Source organism: Oryzias latipes, chromosome 2 (genome assembly GCF_053564925.1).
Source record: "Oryzias latipes strain Hd-rR chromosome 2, Olatipes_Hd-rR_3.1".
Taxonomy (NCBI): domain Eukaryota; kingdom Metazoa; phylum Chordata; class Actinopteri; order Beloniformes; family Adrianichthyidae; genus Oryzias; species Oryzias latipes.
The window spans coordinates 35,742,000-35,765,923 of NC_136238.1; the positions used below are offsets into that span (position 1 = coordinate 35,742,000).

Here is a 23,924-nt window from a genome sequence, read left to right on the forward strand (position 1 = left end):
AATAGCAGGGGCCCTAGGACAGAGTCTTGGGGCATACCTGTGGTAATTGGAACTGTGGGAGAGGTGAATTACTTTAATTGGATGAATTGCGTGCGGCCTGAAAGATAGGAATGGAACCCGCTGAGGGGAAAGTCAGTGATGCCCATGGTTGAAAGTCTTTTCAGAAAGATGGGGTGAGAGATTGTCTCAAAGGCTGTAGTCTGATTGAGTAGAAGGAGGATGGAAGCTAAACCAGAGTCAGCAGCGGGTCGAAGGTTGCTGTTAATTTTAAGGAGGGCTGTTTCTGTACTGTGGAATTGATGGGAGCCAGACTGGAGTTGTTCATATAAATTACTGGAAGAGAAGTGGGTGTGGAGTTGTGAGGCGACAGTTTTTTCAAGGATTTTTGTAATAAATGGAACATTAGAGATTAGGCGGAAGTCATTGAGATTTGTGGGATCAGAACCTGTTATTTTCAGTATGGGGGTGACTGCTGCTGTTTTGAGAACAGTAAGGAACAGTTCCAGTCTTAAGGGAAGCGTGAATGATACAAGTAATGAGGGGGATAAAGACGGAGAGTAGCCTTGGCCAGAGCAGTGGGAATTGGGTCAAGTTAGCATGAGGAGGTTTTGGTTTTTCTAATGAGTTTAGTGATTTGCTCAACTGATGGTAGATAAAATGATGAGAATAGAAGAGCTGGTGCAGTTTCATTTTGACTTGAATTGGATTGAAGTTGTTGAATATCATGGATTTTTGAAGAGAAGTAAGATGTTAGGGCAGGGGTGTCCAATTCCAGGAATCAAGGGCCGGTGTCCTATGTTTTCCAATCAACCTGCCGTTGAATCTCCTTATTAGCTAAACACACCTGATCCAAGTAACAGTAACTGCTCAACAGCAGATGAGGCAGGGTTTGTAGAAAACCAACAAGTTGCCAGCCCTCGGGTGTTACAGAAATCAGAGGAGTACAAATGAGGAGGAAGTGAATTCTAGCAGGTTGTTGCACATGAAAGGATGGAAAATAGGGCCTTTGAGTTGCCTTTAGTGGAATTTATCAAACCGGAGAAATATTTTGTTTTGGTCTTGGAGATAGAGTCTTTGTATTGGATGATATGGTTATAATACATGTCCTTGTGAATATTGAGCCCAGTTTTCTTGTAGAGTCGTTATAGTTGACAACCTTTAGCTTTGAGTTATCTGACGATTTGAGTAAACCAGGGTGCAGAAACGTTTAATGAAAAAGACCTTGTTTTGAGTGGGGTGAGAATGTCTAGAAAATTATGGAGGTTATAATATATTATCCAACACACAATGTGAAAATAATTAAAATACAACATTGTTTTATTTCTCGGCGGTGAAGAGGCCATTTGATATTTTCTGCATTTTGGTTATTAACTGCACTGTTTATCTGATTTGTTACACATTGGTATTTGTTGATCATTTTATTTTAGGGTAAACTTACACCAGAAAATATCAATAAGAAAACCAATAAGGTACCAGAGTGAAAAGCAGCAGATTAAGAAGAGTTAATAGATCAAATCTTAACAATACTTATACCATGGTCCGGGTGAATACCATATTCTGATTGGCTGCTGGGTATGAGTTAAAACCTGATAACTGCACGGTGAAAAAAGAAGTTCCGGTCACCTAGCATAAATGCTTTGGATCACTGCGCCGGCTTCTTGAAAACAACCTTTTGCCATCGGCGGTTTCCCCGGCCGGTTGGCTGCCTCGGTCCCGTCGAGGCCTGACCAGAGCTCTTCTAGGGCTGGCGTTTGGGGGTGGGGGCCTGGGCTTGCTCCGGGCGGGGCCAACGCTTTCTGGCTCCTCTCTCTCTGTGTGGGGGGGGTGGTGCTGGGCCTGGGGTGTCGGCGCCTCCGGGGGTGGGGCCCCTGTGCTGGGTGGGCCTGGCCCCCTTGTTGGGGGGGGGGGGGGGGGGGGGCGGGGGGCGGGGGACAGCTGTTTGACCACCGGGGGACAGTCTATCAGCTGTCCCCAACTTACCCCCTTCCTCATATAACCTCATAACAGGGTGAAGGGGTGGGGGGCTTAGCCTGCGATGAGCCTTGGGGGGGGGGTTTACTAGGCAGTGGCCCCCCTCCTATGGTTGCCGTATGGAGTGGGCCCCCCCTCTTTCGGTTTTATTTGCACCTTAAACATGTAGGGCCCTTGGTAGGGGGGGTGCTTGGACATCACTGCCAGCAAGCAGCAGATGTCCTCCTAGCACCCTACCCGCCAATTTTAACCGCACCTTAGACATTTAGGGCCCCTTGGTGGGGAGGGTGAGGGGACGTCACTGTGAGTAATCAGGAGATGTCCCCTTAGTGCCCTACCCGCCAATTTTAACTGCACCCCCCTTAGTACATACACCCCTCCCCCCTCAATATATACATCCCAACATAAACACACACACATGCACACACACACTCTCTCAAACACACATACACGCACACACATTTTGCAAGGAAGGTGGGACCTGGGACCATCTGTCCCCTGCCTCTTCCCTGGTGGGGGGTGCGGGCCCCTTTGCAACGGCGGCCGTGTCCCCGGGGTGCCGGCTTCCTGGGCCCGGCGGTGCTCTCTCCGCGCGGTGGGGGGGTTCACATTACATCTGAGCCGGGGGTGTTCATGTCCCTGGGGGGTGGGTTCTGGTCCTTGCTCCTGAGTGCTGGGCCCCGCCAAATTTCCAACTGTGGCCGAGCCTGGTCGGGCCATATTTACAACACCCCTTGTGGGCCCTCTTTTTTCCCCGGGGTTCCCCCCTCTTGGGCGGGGGCGGCGGGCCCCTGCCTCGCTCCTCCCTGGACCAACCGTGGGCCGGGCGGATGGCTGCCTGGAGTGCGGAGCGGGTCTCCCTTGGGGGGTCCTGGCTCGTACCTGGGGTTGGGGCGGGGGGATGCCCGGAACTCCTGGGTGGTGGTGGGGTGCTCGTCTGGGGCTGTGGGCGTCCTTCTCCGGTGGGGCCCTGCGTTGGGTTCTCCCGGCGCGGCGGGGGGGCTGCTCTCCTGGTTGGGCTGGGGCGGCGCTCTCTTTCCCTCCGTGCCTCCCTGCCCTCTGGCTCTGGGGGCCTTGCGGCGGCCCTGCTGGCCCTGGCCTGGGTGGCGGGCTTGGTCGCCCGGGCGGCGGTTGTTCCTTGCCGGTTCCCGTGTGGCGTTGGGGGGATTCCGGCTGCCGCTGCTGGTGCGGTGGGGGTCTTGGGGTGGGGATGGCTGGGCACTCTCCCTCCTTCTTTTCACGTTCCACCATCCATTTTAGAAGAACATAAACACTCACCTGGGCACAGGTGTTAGCTCACCTTTGCACTAACAGTTTGCATGACTGAATGACTGAAATATTTCACATTAGTTGGATTTATGGCATAAGTATGCGTGTGAACACTATCTGTTTTGTGTACATGTCGACAGGTGGACATTTTTGCAACTAACAGGTGTGTTTATAACATTTGAGTGTGTGTGTGGACAGGCTCCGCCCTTTTTGTACTACATTTGAACCTTACCGTAATGATTAACAACCAGTAAACTTGTTGCTTTATGCTGCTTCATGGTCTTACCCCCCTTCCCCTCCTATTATCACCCCCTACCCCCCCTCTCTCTAACGTCCCTCTCTCTTCTTCCCCTCTTTCCTTTTCCGTCCGGTCCAACACCAAAGATTTTCAGACATGTTTGAAATTAATAAAGTTTGGCCTCAATTACAAAATAGCGACTCGTCGCATTTCGGGCAGACACTCGGCAGAATTGCAGGTTACTCCCCTAGGGCGGGTCAGTTAATTAACCCACCTGCTTAGCGTCCTATTTAAGTCAGGTGTACATTTGTTCATTCTTTCTTACCTTCAGCGCTCATTCTTTGCAGTTCCCTGTGCTCGCTGTTCTCTTTTCACTGTCCCACCGGTCCTTGTCGGATCTTGTTTGGATCTTCATCCTTTTCGCAGCGGCGCTGCGTTCCTCTTCGCCGATTCTCCGTGTTCGTTGTTCTCCTTCTGCGTCTTGGTGTCCTCCCCCGTTCTTCTGTTTGTTGGTTCCCCCCTTCTTACGGGGGGGGGGGGGGGGGCATCCGTCTCCCCGCGTATGCCCCTGTGTTTCGGCTTCCGGCTCGTGGCGCGTCTTCGGATCCGCGGCTCTCGTGTCGCGTGCCTGCGTGTCGCGTTGCGTGTCTACGGAGCAGTGTCCTGCCTCAGTCGGGTTGTCTGTGGCGTTCGATCGGGAGATGTCTCGGCGTTTTTGGGTGCCGTAGTCGCCGGAATGCTTGGTGAGCGGCGTGCGTTGGCTTCGGCTTCTGTGCTGTGTTTTCTTCCGGGTTTTCCTGCTGTCGCTGTCGTCTGTGACGTCACGCTCCTAAGGACCCTGGGACTTGCAGTTCTCTATAAGGCACAGTGCGTTTTCAGACTCTGGTCCGGTTTCTGCTGTCTGGGCCATTATTCAGTGGCGGCTATTTGTTTTGCTTTCTTTGAAGCTGTGTACAATTGCTAGTTGACCTGTATTTGGATGGGTTGGTTTATTGGTAGGTCTCTTTAGTGTGAGCGGGAGAGGAGGTAAAGTGGCGAGTGTTCCCCTGGCTTTCGGCGGAACTAAATTCTGCCCTGTTGTGTGTGCGTCTGTCAGTTTGCGCGTGGCCTGTCCACTCACGCACACTGGTGTTTTGTTTTGTTTTTTGTTTTTTTGGCGTTCTGGTTGTGTCTTCTTTGGTTGTTTGGGGATTTGTCGTGGGGGTTCATGATGGGCTTTTCCCAGGGCCCGTTTCTGTTTTGGATCGGCACTAAGGTGACACCCGGACGTTCATGTCGACGCGATTGTGTGGGAACTGTCGCGCCTCGGTTCCTCCGCTTTGATTTTGGCATCGGCGGCTTTTTTCCTCGTGTTCCTTCTGATTTTCGTTTTCGCTCGGCTGACTATGCCATCTCTATAAGTTGTTCTGTCAGACACTCGTTTTGGATTTCGGTTCCGCTTTATTCAAGGAAGACGGATGGGTCTCCGCCATCCGGATCATTTGTTCCTGCTCGGATCTTGGTTTTGATGCGCGCCTCTCTGTCCCTATGTAATCTTCGTGTTATGCTGCACGTCGTTCATCCTGTCTTTGGAGTATCCGGACGTCCTTGGTTACTTCATTTCAGTGGTCTGTGCTTTGTTTCCACCTATTCCAGCACCTCTATTATCGGATGCAAGAATCAAATCCGGCCGAGCCGCACTCCGTTGCTACGTGCGATGTTGACCTTCCTCATCTACAATCTCCTTGGTTCTCGGTTATACTTCCCAGTGCCTGCTCCTCCGTGACCTTCCGCAGGTGCGTCCCTTTGGAACTTTTGAAGGTTACTTCTCTTACCACTGGTGTACATAAAATTTGGTGTTAAGATTTTGTGCAGGTTCTGTATTTCACTGTCACTTCTCTGTTGGAATTTTTGATTATGGTGGTTTCCATTGTGCGATGACTCCACAATGGGACTTTTTCTTAACTTCTACCGAATTTCGCTTCTCAGTATTGTTCTTTTAAAAGCAGTGTTATTCCATTTTGTCTCAAGCATTTTAAAACTGATCAGTTTCTGGGTTATTTGTATGTTCTTTGCCAAGACTAATACTGGTTTTGTCTTTATCTATGCATCGCATCCTGAGCCAGCGAACGCCTACTCCCCGGTCAGCTGCTCCATTTCTGCCGATTGTCACCCCTGCATTCCCTGGTCTGGTGCTGCAACGATGACTGCTCAACGCACCTAATGCTGCACTGAAAGTGAAGAGGTGGTGGACCTCCTCTGCGTTCCAAGGACATTTCTGGCTTGAATCAATCTATGTCAGCGGCGGAATGAGTGTGAAATTCTTGGATTATAAATGTTGAAAGAAAATTATTTGTCAGGTGGAAGCCTAAAAAAATTAAGGATGTTCTGGGTTTGTATTGGTATGCGATGGAGCTACAAAATTGGTTCGTAAGTTCATTTATATGTTAGTGTAATGGAACTCGACTTCATGGAGGTTTGAGGGCGTTTAATTGGTATGCCAAATGGGAGAACTTTGTGGCCGTTAGGCTCGTTGTGGAATTGTCGTTGGGAGTTCGTAATAATGGAAGTTACTAAGCCTGCGTGAGTAGCATGCCTAATGGATGTTGTGGCGTCGAGCCCGTCATAGTGTGATGGCAGCTTAGATTAATGGATGTTACTGAGCTTGTGTGAATATTATGCCAGATGAAATGTTTATGGCCGTTAACCCCGTCATAGTATGAGATGGAAGCTTCGTATATGGGGTTATTTCAGCATGGCATAGAATGTCATGTATTGGATGTAAGTTTGTGTCATCCTAGGGTCGTTCATGGCGGCTAAAATTGTAGTTCCGCACAGCGTTTTGCGGACGTGGGCTTTACGTTCTAAAATCAGGTATGAGTACTTCTTCTGTCGGCTCCCATTTCATTTCTTTCCCTTTCTCTTTTAGGTAGTATGCTCCCCTGGTGAACGGGAGCGGCCCAACGGTCAATGGTGCCGGGGTAAACACATAGCAGATACACTAGATAGCATGTTCCCTTCGTAGAGTGGTTATCGAATGGGAGCGGCCCAAACGGTCAATGGTGCCGGGTAAACACATAGCAGATACACTAGATAGCATGTTCCCTTCGTAGAGTGGTTCTCGTATGGGAGCGGCCCAAACGGTCAATGGTGCCGGGTAAACACATAGCAGATACACTAGATAGCATGTTCCCTTCGTAGAGTGGTTCTCGAAGGGAGCGGCCCAAACGGTCAATGGTGCCGGGTAAACACATAGCAGATACACTAGATAGCATGTTCCCTTCGTAGAGTGGTTCTCGAAGGGAGCGGCCAAACGGTCAATGGTGCCGGGTAAACACATAGCAGATACACTAGATAGCATGTTCCCTTCGTGGAGTGGTTCTCGAAGGGATCGGCCAAACGGTCAATGGTGCCGGGTAAACACATAGCAGATACACTAGATAGAATGTTCCCTTCGTAGAGTGGTTCTCGAAGCGAGCGGCCAAACGGTCAATGGTGCCGGGTAAACACATAGCAGTCATACTGGAAAATGAAATGAAATGAAGTGAAAATGGAATGCCGTCGAAAACACACCTCATCTTATTTACACACTGATTATACATTCACATTTTCTTCTTCTGGATGATCTTGGGTTGGGGGTTTGTTACCCTAAAGCGTAAGGAAAATAATTATCTTAAGAGAAGTCCTTCCTCAAGTGGAAGCCGCGAATGATGAGTTTAAAATGCATGGTGTTTAAATTGAATCAGGTTGTGTAATCTCGTTTGCTCCCCTCCAGTCTTCTCTCTCTCTCTTCAGATAGTATACTCCCGTGGTGAACGGGAGCGGCCCAACGGTCAATGGTGCCGGGGTAAACACATAGCAGATACACTAGATAGCATGTTCCCTTCGTAGAGTGGTTCTCGAAGGGAGCGGCCAAACGGTCAATGGTGCCGGGTAAACACATAGCAGATACACTAGATAGCATGTTCCCTTCGTAGAGTGGTTCTCGAAGGGAGCGGCCCAACGGTCTATGGTGCCGGGTAAACACATAGCAGATACACTAGATAGCATGTTCCCTTCGTAGAGTGGTTCTCGAAGGGAGCGGCCAAACGGTCAATGGTGCCGGGTAAACACATAGCAGATACACTAGATAGCATGTTCCCTTCGTAGAGTGGTTCTCGAAGGGAGCGGCCAAACGGTCAATGGTGCCGGGTAAACACATAGCATGTTACGAGAAACCAAGGGGGTTAACCCAGATGCAGGAAGAACCAGGAGACTAATGAACTCTGAAGGCTATTTAATGCCAAAGCGTTAAACCAAACAGAGAACATCCAAACAAGACGCTGCGACAAACATATGCAGGGACAGAGACCTTAAAAAGGAACCAAATCAAAGTAAAATGAGAACCAGCTGTGGGGAGAAGCAACAGACAGAGAAGAAGAGCGACCTCCAGAGGGAGTACGGCTGAGCAGCAGGAGGGTGAACGTATCATAACCCCCTCCCCGAAGTCCGGCTACCAGACGGACCCCGACGGGGCTGATCCGGGTGGAGGCGATGGAAACGGGTGATCAGCCCGGGGTCACAGATGTGGCGCTCTGGAACCCACTGCCAATCCGCAGGGCCGTAACCCTCCCAGTCCACCAAGTATTGGACGCCCCGTCCCACTCTCCTAGAGGCGAGAAGCTCCCGAATGGTGTAAACAGGTCCTCCGTCCACCATCCGAGGAGCAGGAGGAGGAGCTGGAGCAGGCTGGAGACTAGAGACCTTAGCAGGCTTCAACTTGCACACGTGGAACACTGGGTGGATCTTCAGAGAGGAAGGCAGCTCCAGTCGTACAGCCACCGGGTTGATAATTCGGGTGATGGAGAATGGGCCGATGTACCGGGGCTGCAGCTTCCTGGAACCACCCTTCAAAGGAACATCTGTAGCAGATAACCACACCTTGTCTCCCACCTTGTACTCCGGGGCAGGGGTCCTCCGACGGTTAGCCACCACAGTGAGCCGCTCCTGGTTCCGCAGGAGTTCTTGGCGGAACCTGCTCCAGGTACGGCGACACCTCCTCACGAAAGCCGCCGGACCCGAAGAGGAGGCCAATTGTTCTTGGTGCGGGAACAAGGGGGGCTGGAATCCGTACGCGGCCTGGAATGGTGAGAATCCTGTGGAGTTAACTAGAGAATTGTGGGAGTACTCTACCCAGGGAAGCTGTGCAGCCCAGGTCTTAGGATTCTTACTGCACATTGCCCGCAGGGAAGTCTCCAGATCTTGATTGTACCTCTCTACCTGGCCGTTGGTCTGAGGATGGAATCCCGAACTCAGACTGACCTTGATCCCGAGGAGGTTGCAGAACTCCCTCCAGAAAGCCGCGATGAATTGGGGACCCCGATCCGAGACAATATTGAGGGGAAGTCCATGAAGACGAAACAGATGCTGTGAAATCAATGCAGCTTGTTCCTTGGCCGAAGGAAGTTTCTGCAGGGGAATAGCATGGGCTAACTTGGAAAAACGGTCGATGATAGTGAGAATGACGGTTTTACCCCTTGAGTTTGGCAGTCCAGTGATGAAGTCCATTGCAACGTGGGACCAAGGTCTGGACGGCACAGGTAGAGGGTGAAGCAGGCCGGCGGGAAGGGTCCTGGGGGTCTTCACACTGGCACAAACGGAACAGGCAGACACAAAGGCCCTTATGTCGGAGGACATAGTAGGCCACCAAAAGCGCTGGGCTATAAGAAACCCCGTCCTCGTTACTCCGGGATGGCAAGCTAGCCGAGAGGAGTGCCCCCACTTCAAAACCATGGTGCGTAGGTCAGATGGTACAAACAACCGGCCCTCAGGACAACCTGAGGGAATGGAGGCCGGATCAGGAGCAGAAGCCTGTACCCTCCGTTCCAGGGACCAACGGGTGGTTCCAAGCACCAGGTGGCCAGGGATGATGGGTGTGGCCTCTGTGGGGTTCTCCTCCACCTCCTCCTGTTGGAATTGGCGAGAAAGGGCGTCGGGCTTGATGTTCTTGCTCCCTGGCCGATAGGACAGGGAGAAGTTAAACCGGTCAAAAAACAGAGTCCACCTCGCTTGGCGAGGATTGAGGCGCTTGGCTGAACGAATGTACTCGAGATTTTTGTGATCAGTCCAAACTAGAAATGCCCGCTCAGCCCCCTCCAACCAGTGGCGCCACTCCTCCAAAGCCACCTTCACCGCCAGCAGCTCTCTGTTCCCTATATCGTAGTTCCTCTCCGCAGGAGTGAGCTTGCGGGAGAAATACGCGCAGGGATGGATTTTATTATCAGACGCTCTCTGTGACAACACAGCCCCTACCCCAGACTCAGACGCGTCCACCTCCACAATGAATTGTTTGGAGGGATCAGGCTGAGTCAGAATAGGAGCTGTAGAGAAACGTCTCTTCAGCTCGCAAAATGCCCTCTCCGCATCCTTATCCCAAACAAAGCGCACCTTAGCTGAAGTGATCTTATGAAGGGGTGCAGCAACGCCACTGAAACCTCTGATGAAACGCCTGTAGAAATTGGCGAATCCCAGGAAGCGCTGTAGTTGCTTCCGACCAGAGGGAACCGGCCACTCCAACACAGCCTTAACCTTGGAGTTATCCATCTGGATCCTCCCAGGAGAAACCACATACCCCAAGAACCGAGTCTGCGTAGAGTGGAATTCGCACTTCTCGGCCTTGCAGTAAAGGTGGTTCTCCAGGAGGCGCTGGAGTACGGCTCTGACGTGCTGCACGTGGGACTCTGGGTCAGGAGAGAAAATCAAAATGTCATCCAGATAGACAAACACAAATTGGTTAAGCATATCCTTCAGTACATCATTGATTAGTCTCTGGAACACTGCTGGGGCATTAGTTAGACCAAAAGGCATTACTAGGTACTCAAAGTGCCCGCTAGGCGTGTTAAACGCAGTCTTCCACTCGTCACCCTCTCTCACTCGAACCAGGTGATAAGCATTCCTGAGGTCCAACTTCGAAAAGATACGAGCCCCGCTTAGCAGGTCAAAAGCGGAGTGCAGCAGTGGCAAGGGGTAAGTATTACGGACAGTAATAGTGTTCAAACCCCTGTAATCAATGCAAGGACGCAGACCCCCATCTTTTTTCCCCACAAAAAAGAAACCTGCTCCTGCCGGAGAGGAGGATGGACGAATGAGCCCCGCCTGTAAGCTCTCCTGCAGATACGAGTCCATAGCCTCTCGTTCAGGTGGCGACAGGGGGTAAATGTGACCCCTCGGTGGTTGAGTCCCTGGCAGGAGGTCGATGGCACAGTCATAAGGGCGATGGGGAGGAAGAGAACTAGCACGTACTTTACAAAACACAGAGCCCAAATCATGATAGACAGACGGAACTTTACAGAGATCTGGAGGCTCCGGAGACTTTTGGGCCTCCACAACCTTACGAACAGAGGCAGAGGAAAGGCAATTAAGCAGACAAAAAGGACTCCATGACAGAAACCGCCCCGAGGCCCACTCGATGTGATGTTTGTGTCTGCTCAACCAGGGAAACCCTAAAATAACAGGAGGTTTAAGGGATTCAACAACATAAAACGACATGGTTTCAGAGTGGTTTCCAGAGATCAACACAGAAATTTTAACAGTACGAGTAGAAACCTTGTGTATGAGAGTCCCATTAATGGCATGAATGTCCAGTGCTGGAGACAGAGGTTCGGTGGGGATTTTCAGTCTGTCCACCACCTCCTGGGAGATCAGATCCCCATCAGACCCCGAGTCAATAAGAGTGTCAAATTCCACCTGGGCTCCAGCATATGCCACCAAAACCGTGGTGGAGGGACGAGAAGGAGAGGAAAAAGAATGGTTGCGACTCACCAGTTTCCTCACTGCTGGGGAGCCCTGGCGTTTCCCGGAACAGTTGCGCACAACGTGTCCCGAACGTCCACAATAAAGGCAAAGTCCCTCCCGCATGCGGCGCTGCCGTTCAGTTGGAGAGAGACGGCCCGCTCCAAGCTGCATGGGCTCCGGGGAGGAGTTTGAATGAGGCGGAGGAACCTCCGCGGGGCGCGGTGGGCGGTAACCAGGAAGGCTGCGTTGCTCGTTACCCCGTTCCCTCATCCTCCGGTCGATACGAACCGCCAGGTCGATAAGCTCCTCGAGGTCGTCTGGAAGTTCTCTCGCTGCCAGCTCGTCCTTGAGAGCGTCAGACAGGTCCCGCAGGAAGACGTCGAGCAGTGCTTCATCTGGCCAGCGGGTGCTGGCAGCCAAGGTCCGGAACTCCACCGCGTAGTCCGAGACACAGCGGGATCCCTGCTGAAGGCGAAGAAGCTCAGACGCAGCAGCACGATGAGGCGTGGTGGGATCGAATACCGTGAGAAGCCGAGCGGAGAAGACCCGAAAGGAGCGACACAGCTCCGATCCGCGCTCCCACTCCGCCAGTCCCCATCGTTTGGCTCTTCCGGTTAGGTAGCTCAGAGCAAACGGCACCTTGCTCTGCTCGGAGGGGAAATCGTCAGGATTAAAGTCAAACTGCAACCGGCAGGAAGTAAGAAACGCCCGGCAGTCTGCAGCAGTCCCATCAAACGGTTCAGGGTGGCCCAGTCTGGTCTGCCGAGAAGAAGACGAGGGCGCACGTTCCAGGTGGGAGAGGCGTTCGTGGAGCTGCTGCATACCTGACATGAATCCTCGCATCTCCTGAGCCAGTTCTGCCCGTTCCGTACCGGTTACGGAACCATCACCGGCGGAGGATCCGGGTAAGTTTCGTCGAGACGAATCTCCTGCTGGGTTGGACATGGTTGCAGCGTAATGTTACGAGAAACCAAGGGGGTTAACCAAGATGCAGGAAGAACCAGGAGACTAATGAACTCTGAAGGCTATTTAATGCCAAAGCGTTAAACCAAACAGAGAACATCCAAACAAGACGCTGCGACAAACATATGCAGGGACAGAGACCTTAAAAAGGAACCAAATCAAAGTAAAATGAGAACCAGCTGTGGGGAGAAGCAACAGACAGAGAAGAAGAGCGACCTCCAGAGGGAGTACGGCTGAGCAGCAGGAGGGTGAACGTATCATAGCAGATACACTAGATAGCATGTTCCCTTTGTAGAGTGGTTCTCGAAGGGATCGGCCAAACGGTCAATGGTGCCGGGTAAACACATAGCAGATACACTAGATAGCATGTTCCCTTCGTAGAGTGGTTCTCGAAGGGAGTGGCCAAACGGTCAATGGTGCCGGGTAAACACATAGCAGGTACACTAGATAGAATGTTCCCTTCGTAGAGTGGTTCTCGAAGCGATCGGCCAAACGGTCAATGGTGCCGGGTAAACACATAGCAGTCATACAGGTAAATGAAATGAAATGAAGTGAAAATGGAATGATGCCGAAAACACACCTCATCTTATTTACACACTGATTATACATTCACATTTACATTTTCTTCTTCTGGATGATCTTGGTGTTGGGGGTTGTTACCCGAAAGTGTATGGAAAAAATAAGTGTCTCAAGGAATTGAACGGAGCCTTATGCCAAAACGAAGTTGTGAATCAAATTGTGTGTCAACCTAAAGATGTTGTGAAATAAATATTCTTCTGCAAGAGTTGTCTGACTGAAAGGGGTTTATTCAGGCATACCTTTGGTTTGTCTGAAGATTAATAACCCCTCTTGTTAAAGTAAAATATGTCCAACCCAAGAGGCCCTCAGCTCTCATCTGACTGCCCAGTTGTTGGACAGGACAAGTTAAAAAAAGAAAAGAAAAAAAGAAAAGAAAAAAAAAAAAAGAAAAAAAAAAAGAAAACAACCTTTTGCTTCATCATTTGGACAAAAACAAGCGGTAAGAGGTGAACTTTCTCTCTAAACTGATGCTTTATTCAACCCATTGGGACGATCAGCATATATATATATATATATATATATATATATATATATATATATATATATATATGTATATATATATATATATATATATATATATATATATATATATATATATATATATATATATATATATACCGCAGAATCTTGACTGCAGTGGTGGTGTGACGCGACGCGGACTATTTGTCACGTAACATGTAGTCCGCTTTTAGTGAGAAAAGCGATCCAAATCGGAAAAAAAAACAAGAATTAAGGACTAAAACCTGGTTAATATGTATTGCTTTTGTAAGTGACCATGGTATAAGCGGGTTATTGGCCTTCGAAGTGTGCGGTTATTACTTTTTAACGCATTCGCTTAAGCAACCTCCGCTTCCCGTCGGACAGCTCAGGCTTCCACGGCGTGCGTTAAAAACTAATAACCGCACACTTCGTCGGCCATTAATCCTTACATATCTCTACTAGACGTTAGCTCTAATAATTCTAACAAATCATTTCTATTATCTAAAATAATTCATTTTGTGAAAAAATAAACTCATTGTCTAGTATCATTACACAGATTGAAATGTATTGATCCATTACTTTTTTGCTTTTGATAATTGTGGCTTAGAGAAGATGACAACTTAATAAAGCTGTCCAAGAAAGTCAGGATAAGACGAGACAAGACTTTATTGATCCCCCGGAGGGAAATTCAGTTGTTACAGCAGCCAAACAAGAAATATAGCAGTTAGAAAAACAAATAGTCAGTAAACATTTAAAATAGTAATAAAAGTGGAAGTAAAAGTACACATCATAACTAAATAAGTAAACACAGCAGCAGTTTCAGCAGTCCTAAACTGTGTCATTCTATAGTCTAACTGCTGTTGGGACAAAGGACCTCCTGTAGCAAATCATATATCAAAAGAACCAAAATTTTATTTTTTAGAAAAATTCATTTCAACATATTCAATATTCACTTGTGCCTCCCTCTAATGAAGTTACTCCATCAATATGGTATGGAGGCCATCAGCCTGTGGCTCTGTGTACATGAAATGAAAGCTCAGATTGCTATGGAGTTCATTAGAACATTGGGGTTTCCCCCCAGAAGTTTTGAGCATTAAAAATTATTTTAACATATTACATTTTTTTGAGATACAGTGTTTTCCCGTCTGTAAATTGAAGTATTCTGCTGTGGTACAGAGGTTGAGAGGTTGACCTCTTATCAGAAAAGCTTTGAATTTAGAGTTTACAATAGATCCTTACATTGTCAAGAAAAAGTCTTACAAGTTCTCATGTGTTTGTTGAGACTAAATAAACGACTAAAACTTTTTTTACAATCTTTGCAAGAAAATAGCTTATCTTCTGCATGGATTCTTACATGAATTCTGAACAGAGATATGTTACAAAAGCTTTTACCACATCCTTTACAGATATAACATCTTTCATCAGACCCATTTTCCATGTAGTCAGACGGGTTAGTAATTATTCTTGAGTTTTTACCAGACCTGATAGAGGAAAGTTTCTCTCTTTTTGGAGAATGTTTGTATTTCTTACCCAGATTTCTTTTCTTGGGATTTTTTCTAACATCAGAGTCACACTGATCTTCTGACATATGAGAGCTGTCCACACTTTGGACATGACTTCTGTCCCTCCTCTTCCTCTGATCTCTGTTCTGTGGGTCTGTCTCTTCATCTGTAGTTGATGTTGATTCTTCATGTTGGTTTCCTTCTTCATCCTGACTATCAGTTACATTAAAGCTCTTCTGTTCCTCTTTAATCTGTGGAGGTTTTGGTTCCTCCTGTTCCACTCTGAAGTTCCTCTGCTGGTTGCAGAGATCTTCCTCTTCAGTCGTCCAATGCTGGGGGAGGACTGCAGGGACACAAAAACAACATTTAAACATTTTCTTTATACCTTTTATACGTTTCCAGGACTTTTAGTTTTTCTTTCAAGCATCAATAAACGCTGTGATCATTGGAGAAAATGTCTGAGGAGTCTGGAGGTCCAGAAGAGACTCATGGAAATAAATAAATTGAATATAAAATAATTGAATAAATGTGTCATTCATTCATTTAAAATTGCCAATAAATAAATAAAATTTGAAATCAAAACATAAATGCTTAAATATATATAGAATAGTTATTAAAAAGCACCTTAAAAATAATTTTATGGTCCAGTGTGGGACAAATCAAAATAAATACAATACTCAGTATAAATGAATACACCTCACTAAATGTGTCAGAAAACTTTTAACGTCCTTTCAGAATCTACATTTTCTGTGAAATACTGGATTACAAAATACTCTTTCAAAGGTGGGCCATTGATTGCAAAAAGGATCTGTTAATTTACACACAAAAAATTATTTCCTAACAAATTAATTCAAACACATTTTGCAAAATAGAGTACACCTCAGTCATAGTCTTATGACAAAAGACAAATTGAAGACTACAAATTTCTAATTAACAGGCATCCAACCACAGTTGAGTCTGATGACTTATTTAAGAGGTGTCCAGCACACAGGTGACCATCAAAGGACATTTCTTAACAAAGAACAGCCCTTCCCATTTCATGCTGTCAGCAATGGCTCCCCGTGGAAAAGAAATGTCACCAAATCTCAGAAAGTAAATCCTTTCTATGCACAAAAAAGGTGAGGGCTGCAAGATCAGCAAAGCTTTACATATCAGTCAAATTTACTACTGCAAAAGTGATCCAAAAATTAAAGAAAGATGGAAGTGTCAACATCATACAGAGACGTCCAGGTCGTCCATGCAAGCTAACATCTCGACAGGAGGGTCTTCTGATGAGAAAGGTTGAAGAAAACCACCATGAAAGTTCACTGCAGTTAGCTAAAGCAGTAGAAATCTAAACTGGAGACACCGTTTCCCATGATGCCATACGGCGCACACTGCAGAGGAAATGGCATGCTTGGTTATCATCCAGGAAGGAAGCCTCTCCTAAAGCCTGTAATAGGGTTGTGCGATGTCCCTTAAATTGGCCGTTGACGATGTTTGCTGTCAACCATCGGGATGGACGATGATATCGTCATGGGGGGGGGGCTATTTTTAATTTTTCGGTCTTATATAATTGCTATTCGTTATTTTACTTTATTACTGTATTTATTTTATTTCCCAACTAATGACCCATCCGCGATGATCCAGTATAAACTGAGGGTAGTGACTTTAACAAAAAAAAGTAACAAACAAAATGGAAAAGAAGTAGTCCGCTCCCGTACTTAACTAGTCAAGTGGACCGGCGGAGCGCGGACTTACAGCTTTGTGTTTGAGGGGCGGGGGGGGGGGGGGGGGGGGTGTGTGCTTTGTTACATGATCGGTATGTGTGGGAAATTTAAGACTGCGATCCGTCCCGCAGCTCTAGGGGAACTAGCTACCGAACTCAGAACCGGATCTAAAAGTGTGTGTGTGAGCACAGCTTGGATCGTCAGCACACACACAGCAGCGGTGTGTGAGCTTCAAAGCAGAAATGTCGCTCAGTCTATCGAAAACATTCAAACAATCACGTGGATTTGTGTTTCCAGTCGTGTCCCGACTAAATAAAGGCTGATGTTATTCCCACATGTTTACGTGCAGCCAGGATGCAGCGCCACCCAAAGCTAATGTTGTTAGCCCGTGTTAGCATACTGCTAATCCTGGCTTCTTTCTGGCTCTGTTCTACAACAGAAAAAGCACTGACCACACGGATTAAAATTAAAATGATGAGCGAACAGGTGCTTCATAATAATCGTAACATTATTAAAAGCACGTTTAGAAGATCGTCTCGTATATTACCGAGCTAACATATGAATATATATAGCCGCTCGGAGGATCTGATATCCGCTTCCGGTTTTCAAACCCTACTGCGCATGTGCGAATGATTTATTCCGACCGAAAGTGTGACCTATGTGAACGTTTGTTATATCCTGAAAACATTTTTCTGGGCCCATGTACACGGTTGGATTCTAATCCGACCATTGATCCGATCAAGATATTTTGCACATGTAACCGCGGCTTATGGTGTCGACTCGCAGCGTGGCGGGGGCGTGGCATCATGATGGTGTCTCTCCATTGGGATGTCAGTCACCCATCACGATGGACGATGGTATCGTCCATCAGCAAAACCCTAGCTTGTACACAAAAAAGCATGCCTAGATTTACTAGGGCTCATGCTGAAACAGATTAAGACTACTGAGACTCAATACTCTGGAGTAATGAGACAAAGATCACCATTCTCAAAACTAGGTGAGGATTACAAAGACAAATGCATGGTGCCTACAGTGAAACATGGTGGTGGCAGTGTCCTGATGTGGGGCTGCATGAGTGCTGCTGGTGTGGGGGAGCTGCATTTCATTGATGGGATCATGAACTCAACAATGTAGTGCTCTATACTGAAGAAGAAGAAGATGCTGCCATTACTTCATTGGTCATTGAGCACTTTTCCAACACGACAATGATCCAAAAGTCACTTCTAAAGCTTCTGTTGTATTTTCTGAGGAAGAACAGGGTGAAGGTGATTGAACGGCCAAGTTTGTCTCCTGATCTGAACACTATCCAACATCTGTGGGGAATTCTGAAGAACAAGCTCAGTCTCACTCTCCATCCAGGCTCTAAAATAGGTTCTTCTTGAAGAATAGAAACTGTAATCTATTACTTTAGTAATGAGTTCACACACAGACTTGGATGGAGGAGAACAGGAAGGTTTGGAGTCAGAAATGAAAAAACCCAACAAGCATCAGCTGCTTGTTGTTGACTTGATGAAGAAGAGTCCTCCATGTTGTTGATCCAACAATGATGAAGCTTTGGAAACAGCAGAGTGATGAGAGTTTGCAGAGAAAGAAGAAGATCTTCTCCAAACATTCAGAAACAAACAGTCAAGTTAGTGAAGACAAAGTTCCAGAAACAAACTCACTTCAGTTTCTGCAAAGAGATGAAGAGGAAGAAGAGTCTCCCTCACCGTGTCAACGCAGCTGCAGCACAGATCACTGACTCACAACCAGGAAGAGTCCACCTGGTAGGAGGCGGGGCAGCACAGGTGGGCGTGGCAGAGCAGGTGGAGCAGATGAAGTGGAATTTTTTTTTTTTTTTAAACATGGACGTTTTTTATACACTGTTCAAATTATTTCTGTTTCATGATGACATTTAATGTTTATTTCTTCAGACTTCAAACACTATATAACCAAAAGTATGATTAAAAAGTATTTTTCTTTTTGGAATAATATAATCCAGTGCAGGAGCAATGGTGTTCGTGTTGATTTTATTTTATTTATTTATTTTTTTATATATAACTTTATTGAACAAATGCAAGTATACAACATGAAGAACAATCAATGCAGTATACAACATACAATCAATATACAACACAAATAATGTTAAACAGCCAGGGGAGTCGATTCATTAAATATTTGCAGAGAGTTACAAATTTCAATAGTTCTGAGAGCCTTTTTGTTGGAGGAAAAGGATATTGATTTTATGTAAAAAGTTACATCTTTAATGAATTGTGGGAAGTATGGTGTTTTATTAGTAAATTTACATTTATGTATGTAGAATTTTGCCAGAAGAATTAATAAATTAATTATAAAAAAAAACTTTTGTTTTTTGGGGGTCCTGAAAAAACAAAGTAATACATTTTCCCATTTCAGAGAGAAATCTTTGAAGACATGAATAAAGATGAAACTACTGAACTCCTTCCAAAATCTCCGTGTGGACAAACAGTGCCAGAAAAGATGAGTTACTGTTTCTGGGTGATTTCCACAGAAACTACAATCAGTATTAATATCTTTTTTAAATTTTATCATGTAATGTTTGGCAGGGTAAATTTTATGGAGAATTTTAAAGGATACTTCTTTTACCTTATTTATTATTAAATACATATGAGGGATCATCCAGACTGCTTTCCAGTTGATATCTGGAACAAATTGATTCCAATAATTTAAAATATACGGGGGAGAAGTATAAATCTTTTGAAATAATCTGCGTATTTTTATATTAGTAGTACGCCCATAAGAAAAGCATATTTTTCCTACCGGTGACTCATCCGCGTTGGATATTGGGGATAGCCTTCTGCACCATTGAAAACTCTTGTAAAGTAATAGGTAAATTATACTGTGATAGGAATTCGTTATAGTTTAACAGCTGCCCCTCCTTATTAAATAGTTGAGCCACCAGTAGGATCCCATTCTGGATCCAGGTCTCTAAATAGAGCGATGTATTTTTGTATAAAATATCTCTGTTGTTCCAGATGATGTACTTGTGTGGAGAAAAATTATGTTTGTAAATAAGGTTCCATGCTAAGAGAACCTGCTTATGGAAGGATGAGAGTTTTGTGGGGAGTTTCTCAACATTATAGTGACAATTTAAAATAAATTTAAAGCCTCCAAAACGGGAGAAAATCTGAAATGGTATGATGTTCCAGATAGAGGTGGGGTTCTTCAAAAAAAATTTGGCCCAATTAATTTTAAAAGTATTATTGAGAGAGTTAAAGTCTAGAAAGTTAAGTCCACCTGATTCATAGTCATTCATAAAGACAGATTTTCTTATGTAATGTGTTCAATTTTTCCAGATAAAATTAAGAAGTGTGCGATCAATTTCTTTACAAATGTTGTTGTCAAGGTGTAAGCAGATGGCCATATAAGTTAGACGGGAGATTCCTTCTGCTTTGGTTAGCAGTACTCTACCTCTTAAGGATAAGTCCCTTTGTAGCCATTGATTAAGCTTCTTTTTGGTTTTCTGTATGATTGGAGTAAAGTTAGATGAACATCTTTGTTTTTGATTTTTATTAATTAAAATACCCAAGTACTTAATTTCTTGTTTAACAGGGATCGTGCAGATAACATCAACTGAGCAGTCTTTAATAGCTAGTAATTAACATTTGTTTACGTTTAATGTTAAACCAGAAGTTTGAGAAAAAATATTAATTACGTCTAAGATTAGAGGAATCTGGCTTGAGTTTTTTAAAAAGAGTGTAGTGTCATCAGCCAATTGGCTAATGATAAGCTCTTTGCCAGCTATGGTAAAGCCCTGCACATTACTAGAACAAATGTGGTTTGTTAGGATTTGAGTCCAGAGAAGAAACAGATATGGTGAGATTGGGCAACCTTGGCAAATGCCTCGTTTTAGGTCAAATCTAGGGGTGGAGTCATGTCTCATTTTTATAGAGCTGTTACCATTCGAATATAAAGTTCTAACAGCATTTCAGAAAAAATCTCCAAAGCCGAATAATTTTAATGAGTTGAAAATAAATTGGTGTTCGATTGTGTCGAATGCTTTATAAAAGTCTAGGAAAAGAATAAAGCTGTCATCAGACACCAAATCAGAGTAATCAAGTAGATCTAGCACCAATCTGATATTATTAGAGATATGCCTATTTTTCATGAAACCTGACTGCGTTTCATCGATGATTAACTCTAAAACTTTTTTGATTCTATTAGCAAATATTAAAGCCATAATTTTATAATCACAATTAAGCAAGCAGATGGGTCTCCAGTTTTCAATTAAGAGTATGTCTTTATTTGGTTTTGGAATGAGAGTTATTAGACCTTGAGAAAGTGTTGAAGGGAGAGCATTTTTTTCTATACTTTCTAAAAAAGTTTGTTGTAGGAACGGAGCTAAATTATTAGAGAATGCCTGGTAAAATTCTGCAGATAAACCATCTGTGCCGGGAGATTTGTTGGACTTCAGCGCGAAGAAGGAATTAAGTACTTCCTCCAGAGTTAGAGGGCTGTCGCACTGACTCCTGTCCTCCTCGTCAATAGTTCGGAGGTTTTGAATATTGTTAAAAAATAAGGAGGAAATGTCCTCATTGTATCTTGAGCTGTATAGATTAGAATAGAAATTAGCACAAAATTTTGAAAGATGTATCGGATTGTTCGAAATAGTGCCATTGATATTTAAGCGGTTAATAAAGTTGTTTGTTGATCTATTTTTTTCCAGTCTAAAGAAGTAGGCAGAGTTTTGCTCTCCCTCCTCCAGCCATTTTTTCCTGGATCTAACAAAGGCACCTTCAGCTTTGTGTTGATATATTTGGTCTAATTTGTTTTGAAGGTCCATTAAAGTTAATTTATCCTCCTCCTCAACCTCTTCTGGTCTTTTTTGATAATAAGACATAATTTTGCTTACCACTTCTTCCTCTTCAGCTTTTCTTAATTTGGCATTTTGAATTCCATATTTTCTTAAGAATTTACAAGTTTCAAATTTAAAAAGTTCCCAATTGGTGCAAAAAGATTTTTCTTTATTGGCCTTATTCCAATAAAAATTAATCAATTTTGTAATTTCAATTTTGACTGCTTCATGCCTCAGTAAAGAATTATTTAGCTTCCAGTAATTGAATTTCCGAGTAGTACTGTCAGGAGTAATAATTTGGATATTAATATAAATAGCTCTATGATCCGTCAGAGGGGTTGGCAAAATATTCACAGTGATGTTATCTTTATTTATACAGCTTGAAACAAGCCAGAAATCAATGCGAGTTTGTTTGGAAGCGGTTTTATTACTCCAGGTGAAACGTTTGTCATTGGGAAATTTCTCTCTCCAAACATCCACAATATCGAACTTATTCATAAATCTTTTGAGATTGGTGCTATATGAAGTTTCCCGTCTTGGAGGCCATCTATCAAGTGTATTATTGATAGCAATATTAAAGTCCCCCCCAACAAAAAGTATGGAGTCTGGGTATCTGGATAACCATAAGCTTATTTTTTCTTCTAAGGAGTCCAGTAGTTTGTCGTTGTCACTTTTATTGTTGTAACCATATATATTAACAATGACAAAATTGTAAATATCATTTTTAACTGCCATACAGATGTAGTGGCCAAGAGTGTCACAATCAGAGTCTAATATGTAACCAGAAAAGTTGTTCTTAAGTGTGGTGACACCAGATGAACGTTCAGAACCATGAGATAACCAAATATCGTTGCCCCATTGTGATTTCCAAAAATTTGCATCAGTAGATGTGGAATGACTCTCTTGCAAAAAACAGAAATTTGTTTTAAATTGTTTAAGAAATAAAAATAGAGCTTTGCGCTTGCATGTTTGCCTTAGTCCCCTGGCATTGAGAGAAACGAGTGAAAAAGACACGTTTAATGAACTGATCTAACAAAGAAAGAATAGATTTACAGAAGAGAAGGGGACCGAGCACTGCACGATTCTTACAAAAATAATGTAATAATCCTGACTAACTAAATAAAGATAGAATAACATCCAACCCGTTTTGGTTTAGAAAAAAAAAAAAAAATCAAAAAAAAGTGCAGCCAAAATAAGAAGAGGGCTATAATTTTTTCCTTTTTTTTTTTCTTCTTTCCTTTCTTTCCTTCTTCCTCTCTTCTTCTAAGAAATTAAGGTTTAAAATAAGGTTATGGCCCTATTCAGAAAATGATGTATGGACAGTAAACATCAACCAATTTGTAATTAAGAAATGGTGTTAATAGTTTCACCGAAGCAGTCAGCTTTTAAATGTAGGATGAGCGTTTCTGTGAAGGAGGGAGCACTTCTGTTCCATTGATGAAGCCACGGGCTCCAACGAAGTATGCCGACTTCCCCTCCTTGCGTGCTTTGTCTATTAATGGCCACAATTTGGCACGACGACTTCTGTCTTCCTGGGATAAATCTTCAGCGAATTTCAAGTGATTCTCTCTTAGGTAAGAGGATGTTTTGGCTGCTTTCCAGACAGCATCCCTGGAGACACGTGAGGTGAATTGTATGATGATGCCTCTCGGATTGGCATTGCCTTGCTTCCTGGGTCCCAGTCGATGCACGGTGTTGATGACGTCAGGTAGCTTCTGTTTCTGTTCAGGTAAAACCGATTGGCAAATTTCTATCACCTTTCTTCGTGTGTCTTCTTTCTCAGTTTCCATGGCACCGTGTAGTTTGAGGTTCCATCTTCTGGAGTATCTTTCCAGATTAGACAGTCTCAGCTGGTGGTTATCCAGTTGGTCTTCGCCTCTTTTTACTTTTCTTTCAAGGTCATTCACTTTTTCCTTTACATCTTTCATTTCAGCATGCATAAAGTCAATCGATTTTTTGAGACCTTCATTCTTCAGAGCATTCTCTTTCACCATGATTTCCAGACTGTCCGATCTTCTGTTTATCAATGCTGAAAGATGGGATATGATCTCGTTTGAAGTGGGTGGATCGTTGCTGCCGGAGTCGTACATCACTTTTTTTTATGCTGGAGATTTGAGAGGTGTAGCAGGGAGGGATGGAAAGTCATCCATATCTTCAACATTTGGAGCAACTGATGACTGGGATGAGGCGTAGTTGTGGCAGTTGTCCACAAGTATGTTGCCTGAGGTAGCGATAGCTTCGACAGCCTCTCCAGATGCTAGCTTGGATTTTGATATATCTAAACCTCTCTTTGCACCTTTTGAAGTCGGCATTCTGCTTCTTATCTCTTAGAGGTCAATGTATTCTTGTTTATAAAGAGATTTGTTGGTGTTTTAAAGAATAAAGTCAGGGTTTTACCGTATTTCAAGAACTTTTTGTGCAGAACTCGGTAAAGAGCGTCTACTCACTCCGCCATCTTGGTCGCCCCCCGATGTCTCCTGTAGTGATATAACTCATTGTTCCCATCTACCTACCTGGTAGATTAGGATTCACATTTCCCTTATACTGCCCCCTGAAGCTATGGAGTTGATCCTACCTGGAACAATCCTCCAAATCAATGTTCAGGAGCAAAAATAAAGGCAGGATAGCCAAATCTTAACAGTATTTAT

At 44.8% G+C, this 23,924-nt stretch overlaps 2 protein-coding genes across 2 annotated transcripts in view; both read left to right on the forward strand.

Moving 5' to 3' along the window:
* The window catches only part of LOC144986992 (uncharacterized), a 56,387-nt gene extending 41,106 nt beyond the window's left edge, over window positions 1-15,281 (forward strand). Inside the window, exon 4 of the mRNA XM_078935779.1 lies at window positions 5,114-15,281. Coding sequence (XP_078791905.1) covers window positions 5,114-5,181 — 68 coding nt within the window. The 3' untranslated portion in view covers window positions 5,182-15,281. The remainder of the gene's footprint in view (window positions 1-5,113) is intronic.
* LOC144987176 (uncharacterized) overlaps window positions 1-23,924 on the forward strand; it is a 427,194-nt gene that overhangs the window by 367,519 nt on the left and 35,751 nt on the right. The window lies entirely within an intron of this gene.